Below are 12915 nucleotides of genomic sequence, written 5' to 3' on the forward strand. Positions count from 1 at the left end.
GATGAAATAAATGAAGAAAATCTGATCTTTAACAGATACAAAATTAGAAAATAAAGGAGTATTTTTTTGGGGGGCCACACTGTGTGGCCTTGTTGGATCTTAGTTCCCTGACCAGGGTTTAAACCCTCAGCCCCTGAACTGAAAGTGTGGAGTCTTAGCACTGAACCACCGGGGAAGTCCCAAGAAAGGAGAATTTTAATAAACTTTTCAGAAAATTATAGATATTATTCTTTGATACTACACCAAAGTTCAACAAGTAGTAGCTTCTTGGAAGTTATCCGAAACGTCTATCAGTGAAATTTTTGTACTCTGTTACAGTAAAATGTATTTATTATCTTGCAGTTTGAATGGATATTTTAACCCATTCATGATTTGGAACATGCGTATAACAAATAGTGAAAACATTGGTTCCCTGAGTCGAAAGATCTCCCAAATATTGATATGTTTCATTATGTAATGTGGAAAAATCATATTCATATACCACCAATCTTATCAGAAAAATATTTATCTACTGAGAAACTGAGAAGCTCATAAAGGCAGTTACAAGTTTTCCGACTTTCTAACATTTGAAATTTGAAAGCCCAGAATGTATTATAGGCAACGAATACCATCAGTGGTTTTATTTTATATGACAGGTCCATTTTGTTCATTTTCAAGAAAATACCTGCCAAACGCCCGGGTCTTCATAGCTTCAGCTTTATCTGGCAGCCGTTCTTTCAAGGGCTTCCCCGGGGCTCACCAGTAGAGAATCCACCCGCCAGTGCAGGAGACAGGGGTTCTGTCCCTGGGCTGGGAAGACCCAGGAGAAGGAAATGGCAGCCCACTGCAGTGTTCTTGCCTGAGAAATCCTGTGGACAGAGGAGCCTGGTGGGCTACAGTCCTTGGAGCTGCCAAAGAGCTGGACTTGACTTAGCAGCTAAACAACAACAACATTCTTTCAAATAAAAATGTAGCTAGTAGCTAGCTCAGCTCACAACTCTAACAACTATACGAATGCTTGTCCTTGAAATGACCGCTATAGTTTTTGGTATTCAGAAGTGCTTTGGGTAGATTTCGCATTTTGTCACATAGACTATTAAAAAGTGTATTCACAGACTGAGATTTCATACAGTTAATCCTGCACTTTTCTATCAATGACATTCTTAAGTGAAGACTTTTTTTCCTGTGAATTCCTACTGATGAGGACTGTGTAAATGATCACTACACAGTCGGTGCCGGTGTCTTGGTTTGGACTATGAAAATGGCTTCACTCAGCATGGCTTTTGGGCCATCAGTGCACATATCAACACAGTGAAAAAAGGCAAAGGTGTTCTGGTACTCTGAAAATATTTCTGACTTCACAGATCCCCTGAAAGGGTATTAAGGAGCCACTAGGGATTCAGGGACCACATTTTAAGAACCGTTACCATAGAGGATATAATATATGACTATATCATAATTTATTTATCCAGTCTATTCCTGATGGAAGTTTGCATTGTTCCCACTTTGGGGCTACTTCACACACTGCTGTTATGAACATGCTCACATGTCTTCTGGAATACACATGCATGAATTTCTGTTAAGTATACACCTAGAAATGAAATTGTTGGTTCACTGGGTATGTGTATACTCACCTTTTAAGACACTACCAAACTATGTTCCAAAATGGTTGTACCAATTCAGCAGTGTAAGAGTTCCAGTTGCTCCACGCGATAATCAAAACATGACATTATTAGCTATTTGAATTTAGATATTCTTATTTTGGTTTTAGTTTATATCCTCCAGATGACAAATGAAATTGACCTCTTTGTTATATTTGTGTTGGTCATTGACATCTTTTTTAACGAAGTGCCTGTTCAATTTTTTCTTTTCAAAGATTTTCCATTGAATGTCTCTTTTTTTATCTTATTGATTTTTTTATCTTATCTGATTGATTTTGTTCTCTGAACTAATTTTTTTTTCAAATGGTGAAGCTAGAGCCCTCAATGACTTTTTTAAAAAGTAAACTTTCTATTTTAAGACTTGTAGATTCACGTGCAATTGTAAGAAATGATACAGAGAGATCTCATATAACTTTTACCCAACTTCCCCCAATGGTCTCATCTTGCAAAACTGTAATATAGCATCACAGCAAGGAATATCTCCATCACCACAAGAAGCCCCCTTGTTTGCCCTTTGCGGATTTTTTTCTCCCTCAGCATACTTCTGTGTGGATTCATTCATCCAGGTTGTTGTATGTATCAACAGTTCATTCTTTTTTATTGTTGAGCAGCTTCCACATTATGGATGTTTCACCGTTTCTTTAATTATTCACCTATTTAAGGTCATCTGGGTTGTTTCCAGTTTTTGTCTGTTATGAATAAAGCTGCTATAAATGTTCCTGTAGAGATTGGTTGTGTGAGTATAAGTTTTTCTTTCATGGGATAATTCCCCAGAGGTTAAAACTTCTGGATCCTATGGTGGTTGACTGGATTTTTAAAAAAATCTACTGACTTGTTTTCCAGAGTGGCTGCACCCTGCATTCCCACCAGCAATGATGAGTGATAACGTTTCTCTGTATCCTCATCAGCATTCGTTGTTGCCATCTTTTAAATTTAACCATTCTGATAGAAGTGTAGTGATATCTCATTCTGGCTTTTATTTTCATTTTCTTAATGGATATTGATGTAGAACATGGCCCTCATGTGCTTCGTTGCCATTTTCATATCCTCTTTATGTCTATTCATATCTTTTGCACATATTCCAGTAGACTTTTTTGCACTGAAGTTTTAAATTTCTTCATATATTCCAGATATTTGTCCTTTGATGGATATGTGACTTGCAAATATTTTCTTCCAGATTGTAGCTAATTATTACATCATTTTTCTATGAGTTTTGTAGAGCAAAAGTTTTAATGTTGATGAGATCAAATTCATTGATTTTTCCTTTTCTGAATTGTGTTTCTGGTATAAAATCTGAACACTTTAGCAATTTGTTGAATGAGAACAATAAAAGCATACATCTTTGTTTTCAGTCTTAGAGAGAAAGGATTTATTGTTTTGCATTAAATTTAATGTTAGTTGTGAGTTTTTGTAGATTATTTTTATCAGGTTCTCCTCTATTCCTAGCTTTCTGAGAGTTTTATAGTGAATGAGTGTTGAATTTTTTCAAATACTATTAAGCATCAATTGATATGATCATGGAGAAGGCAGTGGCACCCACTTCAGTACTCTTGCCTGGAAAATCCCATGGACGGAGGAGCCTGGTGGGCTGCAGTCCATGGGGTCGCTAAGAGTTGGACATGACTGAGCGACTTCCCTTTCACTTTTTACTTTCATGCATTGGAGAAGGAAATGGCAACCCACTCCAGTGTTTTTGCCTGGAGAATCCCAGGGACGGGGGAACCTGGTGGGCTGCCGTCTATGGGGTCACACAGAGTCGGACACGACTGAAGTGACTTAGCAGAAGCAGCAGCAGATACAATCATGTCATTTTCTATTTTAACCTACTAATATGGTAGATTACAGTGATTACTTTTTGGGTATGTACCAGCTGTGCATTCTTGAAATAAACTCCATTCTGTCATTGTATGTGATTATTTTTATGTATTGCTAGGTTCTATTTGCTAATATTTTGTTTAAAATTTTTACATCTCTATTTGTGAAAGTTAGGTTTATTTTCCTGTAGTATTTTTGTCTGGTTGTGATATAAAGTTATAAAGGTACTGCTCGCTGCATAAAACAAATTGGGAAATGTACCCATCTTTTCTATTTTCTGGAAGACATTTTGTAAAATATATGTTAATTATTGCTTAAATATTTTGTAAAATCCTCAAGTGAAGTCATCTGGACCTGGAAATTTACTTGGGGAGAGTATTTAAATTATGAATTCAATTTCCTTAACTGTTACATGCTATTCCAAAGATCTATTTTATGTTGGTTGAGATTTGGTAGCTTGTGCTTTTGTAAAGAATTTGTCCATTTAATCTCACTTATCACATTTATGTGTATCTAGTTGTTTGTAATATTCTCATGCTATCTTTTTAATCAATTTACATACATTGAACCATCCTTGCATCCCAAGGATACATTCCATTTCATCATGGTATCCGATTCTTGTGCTGTTGAATTGTTTGCCAGTATTTTATAGAGGACTTTTGTATCAGTGTTTATCATGGATATTGGTCTTTAGTGTTCTTTTGTGTGTGGTATTTTTGCCTGGCTTTGGTATGAGTGATGCTGGCCTCTTATGATGAGTTGAAAAGTATTCCCTCTTCTATTTTTTAAAAAAATATAATTAGGTTTGGTATTAATTCTTCTTTGAATGTCTGATAGAAGTCTCTGGTGAAGCTGTCTAGCCCTGGGCATTTTGGTGTGTGGAGGGGAAATATCTGATTGCTAGTTAGTCCCCCTATTTGTTATTGATCTGTTCAGATTTTCTAAGACTTAGCTCTTTTCTAATGGAAGCATTTGGTGACATATACTTCCCTCTCAGCATTGTTTTAGCTATGCAACACAAATTTTGATATGTTCTACTTTCAATTTTATTTAATACAATATATTTTGTAAAATTTCCCTTGAGACTTACTCTTTGATCCATGGATTATTTAGAAGCATACTGTTTAGTTTCCAAGTGTTTGGAAATTTCCTGTTACTGACTTCAGATTGATTCTGTTATGATCAGAAAATGTATTTTGCACATTTCAATTTTTTATACATTTGTTGAAGTTTGTTTTATGGTCTGGCATGTAGTTTGTCTCAGTATATATTTTTGGGGAGCTTGTGTATTCTACTATTTTTGGGTGACTTATTCCATAAATATGTTACTTGAACATTTTTTTAGAATTCCCTTTTGACTGAAGTATTATGTTCTAGCTTTTCTAGTTATTCTTGGGAGGAAGATTTATCTGCTATAACCTGGTTCAGTGTAGTTAGAGGTAAAAGTAACCCGTAAACATGTCTGGGAATCTGAATGTGTGTGTAACAGCGTAGGTGATTCATGTGTTCATGAGGTTGTGAATGATTTGACCAACAAGACTGTTACTTCCTCTGGTGCTTGGCCGGAGCAGGAAGTTCTCATCTAAAATCACGATTGTTACTAGCTGTGGCTTGTTCTCTCTCTCCTCCAGGACTTTGTGTCATGTATTGAGAACCACAGACGAAGAGGACAAGAACTATATGCATCTCTATACAAAGATCACGTACAGGTGAGAAGCAAGACAGTATCTTTCTCTGTACGGAAGACTGGAATCCACCTTGAACATGAAATAAAGATTCACGAGAGCCTTTGGCTTAAACTCTAAATTGGCTCAGACAATAGCTGATCATCAGTGAGTCAGTTCTACCTGCAAGACCTATGCCATGGAATTTGGATCCACAGTGACAGCAGCTGAGGAGACAGGCAGTGTGCCCATTCACGTATCTGCTCATTCATCTGCTAGTAAATAGGCGTCAAGAGCCCAGGGCGCCTTGTGCTGGGAGCTCGGGGCGTGGCTCTGTTGTCTGTGCCTCTGGACAGGCCCTTGCATGTCAGTGTCTCACTGTTTGAATTCACCAACTTCATTCAGAACTAGCAATACAATTAATAAATTCAGTTGCCATTGAGGGGAAAATAAGACGAGTCTTTTAGGATTGCATCCTTTCTTTAGGAATATCCCTCATCACACGTGTTCCATTTCAAGACAGACAGCATTGTTTATCTAAACTTTCAAATCAGCATCTGTTCAAGACCAGTGACCATTTCTCTTCCTGTGGTTGGAAATGCTTGGAAGATTTGTTCATGGCTAGGAGAGTTGTGCTCTGTGGTACTTGGTGGATTTCTGCTGAAATGTGAAAGACGGAAAGTTCATGGGAAAGGACAGAACCTCAGCAGAGACTCTGAGCCCAGAAGGCAAGGGTCCAGTCTCCTGGAACATCAGCCGGGCTCATTTTCAGCATGGGGCCTGTCTGGGGCTTAGAGAGTGCTAGAGAAAGTTGTGTAGAGCTTTACTGTTGATTGAGGTATTTTTGAGAAAATCAGCATTTTGAGGCTAATCCATAAGGACACTTTCCAAGTGTTTAAATATTTAAGACAGATTGTTTTGATGTTTTAAAGGATGCAGATGTTATCACTGTCTGACGGAGATGATGGGGTCTGGAGCGTTCACCCTGCTTTCTTTTAAGCAACAACACACTTTCCCAATGTAGCCTTGCTCCACTTCCTGAGAAGTCAAGTCCAAGGTCTGAAAAGAAATCAGGCCCATGAAATATGCCATGTTCTTCAAGGACAGCTTCTCCTAAGTACACTCCGTGAGGTCCTCCCAAGAAGGTGGAGATAATGAGATTCAGGCCCTCACCCACACGGCTCTTAGTAACAGGTTACTAAAACTTCTCCAACTGGGCATTTTACCTACACCCACGAGGTCGCTGGAGATGCAGGTGCTCATGACATGACGCGAGTGGCCTGCCTGCAAGCTGCGTCCACCCCGGGTGCAGACACTTCCTGTGCTTTCTCCTGATGGACATAAGGTTGCCAAGAGCAGGGCTGTGGCCTTGAGTATGTACACATCCACCTCTTTGCAGTTTGCTCTGTGTGGGCTCCCGAGACCCTAACAGTTCCAGTCCCAGTAAGTGATGCTCACTAGCCCATCCTATAGCCATTCATCACCCACCAAAGTCAGGTCAGCCGTACTCCAGCACTGGGGCTGGAGGCAGACACGGGCTTGTTGCCAAGAGGAAAGCCACAATGAGGCTGCCCAGGAGTTTCTGTTCAGCCAAGACTCATAGCTGCCTCTAATCCACCAGCATCCCTGCCTCTGGGCCTGATGTGGCATTTGGCCTATTCGAGGCTTGAACTGAAAGAGGACTTTACCCTATGCACAGACATGGGCATTGCGAACACCTTGCAGGTGTAGAAACTCAGGGCTTTTGCTTCTTTAGTTGCGTCATGTTCTCAGTCCTGGGACCACATATAGCCTTCGATTATGGATTAAACAATTGCTCATCTCTGAGGGATGAGTGAGCGATCCTATCACCGACACTCGTATGTCTGACTGCAGATATTCAAAAGAACACATTCGCCCTGCAGTGAAGACTCAGGTGGACATGAACCGCCAGGGTGCACAGATGGAGCCTTAAGGTGGAAGGGATGACCTTAAAAGAGTAATTTGCAGCTCCAGATGGACAACCCAGTAGCTTGGGATCGTTCATCCTCTGTGAAGCTCAATATGGAACTACAAATGCAACAATAGTCTCCAAGGAGCTGAAATATTCTCCCCAAACAAGTGTTCATTTCATATAACTAAATCCACATAAAAGACTTTGGATAGTCATTATTTTCCTAGAGTCTTTTATTAAAAAATTGGAGTACTTGTAAAATGCTACGATCATTTTGGGTATGAATTTAAGAACTGTGGAGAAACAAAGTAATCTTGTTTTGAAATAAGATTTGCTTTATTCACAATAATAATACTAACTGCTGAAGTTTGTGAGGCACCATATTAAACTCTTGAAAATATTGTCTCATTCGATCCTTATATAATCCCATGGTTTTATTATTGCTGTAATATTACTAACCAAATTTGACTGATGAAGATTCTGAGTCTCCTGCAAATTTAGTGGCTAGTGAAAAGCAGAAATATTGGGACAACCCAAGTTCATCTGACACCAAAGGCTGTGTGCTTAGAACTATACCATCTGTCTTGTTTTTGAGACAGTTTGCAAGCTCTGAGAATGATTTTCCCATTTAAAGTGGTCCAGATTTTCAGGGTCTACCTCTAAGCCTGCCAGTCTTTGAAGTAATACTGGCAGAAAGTAGGATTTAATAAAATGACACCAGGGCCCTAGGAAAGGACTCAGGCATGCAGGCTGAAGCTAAAGGCTGTGCAGTCAGACAGACTGGGTTTCAGTCCTGGCTTGGCCAGCTGCTGGTCGCCTTGGGGAAATCGCTTCTCCTCTTCTAGACTTCGTTCCTTTGTGAGGATAATAGAAATTACTTACAAGTTCCCGCATTCACTTTCAGTGTCATTGTGTGGAGGGGATGAAATAGAGCAGGTAAGGGGCTCAGCCTAATATATGACAATGAGTTTCTTCTCTATGTCACATTTATAAGGTCTGTGCTTCTTGTCATTAACACTTTCACCTTTCAGCTTTCTGAAAAATTAAAATGTAGGCTGCATGCCGTCAAATATGTGAATAGTTGCAAAAGTTTGCCCTGCAGACAAAGGTGATTCTGCTGTCCAAACTGAATTGAAATGTTTTCTTTTGCTGTCCAAACTGAATTAAAATGTTTTCTTGAAAGATGATGTGGGGAACTTCAGTGTGGCATACAGAGGCAGTCTGGGGCACTGATGTACTTTGTTAAAGGTTTGAGTTATACTCTAGCAGAAGATGCGGCCTTCCCCAGTAGCTCAGTGGTAAAGGATCTGCCTGCAATGCGGGAGACATAAGAGACGTGGGTTCGATCCCTGGGTCGGGAAGATCCCCTGGAGGAGGAAATGGCAGCCCACTCCAGTATTCTTGCCAGGAGAATCTCATGGACAGAGGAGCCTGGTGGGCTACAGTCCGTAGCGTTGCAAAGAGTCGGACACGACAGGGTGACCGAGCACAGCAGAGCCCCAGCAGAAAGGACAACAGTCAAGTGCTACATATGCGAACTACGAGGGCTTCACAGGTGTTAGGTGGGGTTGTGTTCACTAATGTCAAAGGTTTGGGCTTCCATGAACAGCCTCATCGCACCTTCAGTCCAGACACTAGAAGGAGTGCCTTCAGTAGGAGTGGGTAGGGACCATGGTAAAATCCCCTGTCTACTTTGAAAGGCAGGGGCTATGGCGGCTGCTGTGTCTGTTCTGTCAAATAGCTCCCCAGTCCTCGGATGAGTAGTTTGGGGACCTTTGGACACAGCAGTCACAGCTCTATGGGCCAAAGGGCAGAGGATTTTTCTCCTCCTTGAACCTGAGTTAAATGGTCTCGAAGCTGGACAAACTGATTTCTTCTCCTGACCTGGTCCTGGCTCCAGAGATTTCACTACATACCCTGCAGGTGCTTGTGGCTGCCTTTAGAGGTTATTTTCTTCAGGCAGTTACGAGGGGCTTGGTCTGTTCATCCCAGGAGGTTGGGGGCCAGGCCGATAAGGAGCTGTGTCCAGGAGTGATGCTATATTTCTGCTTCCCAGAGACGGAGATGTGGCAACATCAAGGCGGCCAATGCGTGGACCAGAATCCAGGAGCAGCTTTTTGGGGAGCTGGGCTTGTGGAATCAGATGGCAGAAGCCACACCCTGCTCCCAGTGGGAACTGGATTGGAGAGAAGGACCCGCTCGTATGCGGAAACGCATCAGACGCTTATCTCCATGGGAGGCCCTGAATCAAGAAAGGCTCAAGGTAAGAATCAGATGCAACCAGAGAAGATGCTTCCAGACAGGAAATGTGTGGGGAGGTGTCTCCTTAGCTTCTCCATCTGATGTTTCCATCAGGAGGGCTTTGGCATGAACAGGGAGGAAAGAGAACGTCGGCAGATAACTGTAGGAGTGCTGTGATGTATTCTTGATGCTGTTTGACAGAAGAATCGCTAATTCCCCAAGTACATAGAAGGGATGCTTTAACCACAGTCTGAATGAATGTAGATATGAGTGGTTCAGCACCAACCCCACCAACCTAATACCATGCTGACATCCATAAAAGTCCATTAGAATGGTCTGGATGCCAGCTTTTGGAAAGAGCAATGTGATGGACATAGTCTGCGTGCCCAAGTTATGTGTCTTGGAGCAGTCATAACCAGCCTTCATACGGGCATTACTGCGCAGGCAAATCCCATATCAAGTACAGTGGAAATAGCTGGAACTCAGCTGTTTATGCAAGCTCGAGCCTGTGACCCATTTAGTCCAAATGACGCTGAAACTGGAATAGATTCCCAGGCAAGAAAATCTGGACAGTCCCTGGGACTTGGCTGCAATGAAGCTTGGACTCTCGGTCAGGCTTATGTTTGTGCCTTTTAAATGATGAAGAATTATCCTTGGATTGGTAGTGTATATAGGAAGATCCTGTTAACAGCATTTCGTGTTCTCACTGAATGATCCTGGTTTAAAAGATTCTGAAAAGCTGTCTGTCCAAACCCTGGAACTCAAGGTGTTTTTTTCTGCGTGCACCTGAAGTTACAAGGTTGGGTTCATTCTCTAGTCCATCCCCAGAACCTTTCACCCACGCTAAATCCTTTGTGAAACCTAATGAAGAATTATATTTAATTTATTCCATAGACATTTTAAGTTTTAATGTATTATCAGCAAACATCTGGTGGTATATAGTATTTTTCCCTCAAATACATTCCTTAGGAGATGGAGGCAGGAAAAGTCAGCCTACCCATGGTGCTGATGGCAAGGCTAAAGGCTGGCTGTGGAACCTGGCCTCTGGTCTCTTGGGCTGCCCCAGACCCTGTCTCTGGTACCCCCTCCAGGGTGGCCCATACCACAGACAGCCAGGATGCTCTCTACTCCCACCTGGCATATCTTTGGTAATTACTGTAAATCTGACTTAATGGAAAATTGTGGGTTTTTTCTCCTTTGACTCAGGAACATTAATATTTGCATTTTATTGTGGTCCTTTAGGATTTGGCATTTTGCTCCCCTTGCATCTGAGTCTTGAGTGTATGAGTGATTCGAGAGGGTCAAATGTGTATGTGTGTCTGTGCAAACCTTTGGAATGGGGGCTGGGGCACATAGGTATCCAAATCTAATTTCTGTTTCTCTGGTTTTATTTTAGGAAAGCCAAGACAGAAATGGCAATGTTTCTCAGATAAACACTGAACACCAAGGTATTCAATTTATCTCTTTTTTAATTTAATATTTAAACCAATTTCTTGCTTTATTTAACATCTTCTTAAAGGTATCAAGTTAATATATTGTAGGAAAAGAATGCTGCAAGTCTAGAGTCGAGAGTGCAAAGCCTTTCATCTCCGTGCTCTTGCAGACATGAGTACTCTATTAAGGGAAGGATTTGGGGTTTATGTTGCAACAATAAGAACTTTTCTCAGGAAAATTATCTTGTCAGTTTTCTCTGTGAGGGAAATCTCAAAAGTGCCCTGCCCAGTACAAATACATGTTCAATATGTAACCTAAAACACCTCGGAGGAAAACGGGAAAATGTTTTAGAGCAAAAGTGGATGGAAGAGATATTTAATACTTATACTGAATTCTCTGATTATAAAGATGACAGATATAGTGGTCATCATTATTTCTCCAGTTTGAAAATGTACTTTGGATTCCTTATGTTTATTTTTTAGGTAATACTCATGGAGGAACTTGGTTGAATTGATATGTTGATAATCTAGTTTGTTTTCAGAGATCATTTTGCCCCGTACACTTCCAAGTGAAAGTGAAAGTCAACTCAGTCGTGTCCAGCTCTTTGCAACCCCATACAGTCCATGGAATTCTCTAGGCCAGAATCCTGGAGTGGGTAGCCTTCCTTTCTCCAGGGGATCTTCCCAACCCAGGGATCGAACCCACGTCTCCCGCATTGCAGGCGGATTCTTCACCAGCTGAGCCACCAGGAAGGCCCGGACACGTCCAAATGCACACAAATACACACTCAGACACACGCGCTGTGTTTCAGTTTTGTGTTTCCACCAAGGATGTGCCTTTTGTTTCAAACACTCCCTGTCTGTAAGTTTCACTGTATCCTAGGCTGCAGCTAACCTCACCTCCCTAACCAAGTGACAACTTCCTGGAGCTGATTAAACTTGCCTCATTCCGTGCCTCAGCGCCGGAGTTTGTGTGGAGCTTGCTGTCTGGCCAGTCTGCAGTCAAAAAGCCCAGAAATAAGGATCTTGAACCCTGACCCTGTGTTGATCTGGGGGTCCCACTGTAGCGCAGAACTTGGGATGACATTGTAACACCCCTTTTTTGGTTTCTCTTCTTTTCGGCCCAAGCGCCATTGCCCTAAGGTTAGAGAGACAGTCTGCCTGCTCTCTTTCTCAGAATGGGTGGCTGCAGAGGGTGCAGGGGCAGAAAGCAGGGGCTGAGGCCACGGGCTGCTGGGCCCCCTCGCTCGCCACACAGAGGGCCCCCCTGGTCGCCTAGGACCCCAGGTCTCTCTGCGTTTCCAGCATGGACCCCCAATTCCCAGTAGGGAGCTGAGGAAGGGGAAGAGAAAGGGGTATGACTGTCTGCCGTGCCTCCGGGGCGCCCGTCCCTGCGCAGTGTTCTCTTTGCCTGGGGAAAGTCCGTGATGACTGTCGCTGTGAGCGGCAGGCACTGTCACACCGCCAGATATGAGACGCCCAGGTGGGGAGGAGTTCAAAGAGATGAGCATCCTGGCACAAAGAAAATGACCAGAAGGCCCCTTGACCTGGCTGCCATGTGCAACGCGCTGCTCAAGGCAGGCGGCCCCCAGGACAGGGTGGAGGAGCAAGATCTGGAGATATAGGCGGGTCTGTGCTTAGCTGGCACCCAGGTGCACGCGTCCAGGAGTGCGTCCTCAGGAAATAAGTCTGCATGTACACACACTGATTGCTGCACAGTAGATTTCGGTAGTACAGAAATAGATAGTAGTTGTATTTCTAAAAAATAGGGAACAGGTTGAGTGTTTATGGAAGTCACACAATAGATTATTACACAGCCACTTAAGTTGCTTTCTAAGAACTTTTAAGGGAATAAGAAAGTATTCATGGCATAACATTTTTTGAGCAAAAGTTTAGAAAAGAAAAGCTATAAATTCAATATAATTCTCATCATGTCCAAAATTTCACGTGTGCATACATATACGTGGGGCTTTCCAGGTGACTCGGTGGTAAAGAGTCAGCCTGCCAATGAAGAAAGGCAAGAGACACGGGTTTGACCCCTGGGTCAGGAAGATCCCCTGGAGGAGGAGGTGGCAACCGACCTCAGTATTCTTGCCTGAAAAATCCCATTGACAAAGGAGCCTGGCGGGCTACAGTCCATGGGATTGCAAAGAGACAGACACAGCTGAGCATGAACATACGTGTATTTC

The 12915-nt window shown here is 42.2% G+C and overlaps 1 protein-coding gene across 3 annotated transcripts in view; it reads left to right on the forward strand.

The window, feature by feature from the left end:
* Window positions 1-12915, forward strand: part of WDFY4 (WDFY family member 4) — a 265680-nt gene that overhangs the window by 162977 nt on the left and 89788 nt on the right. For all 3 annotated transcript variants that reach the window (XM_069572500.1, XM_069572499.1, XM_069572501.1), the window contains 3 exons: window positions 5087-5164; window positions 9109-9315; window positions 10690-10741. In XM_069572500.1, the coding sequence (XP_069428601.1) occupies window positions 5087-5164; window positions 9109-9315; window positions 10690-10741 (337 nt within the window). The remainder of the gene's footprint in view (window positions 1-5086; window positions 5165-9108; window positions 9316-10689; window positions 10742-12915) is intronic.

This window comes from Ovis canadensis, chromosome 25, assembly GCF_042477335.2.
Source record: "Ovis canadensis isolate MfBH-ARS-UI-01 breed Bighorn chromosome 25, ARS-UI_OviCan_v2, whole genome shotgun sequence".
Classification (NCBI taxonomy): domain Eukaryota; kingdom Metazoa; phylum Chordata; class Mammalia; order Artiodactyla; family Bovidae; genus Ovis; species Ovis canadensis.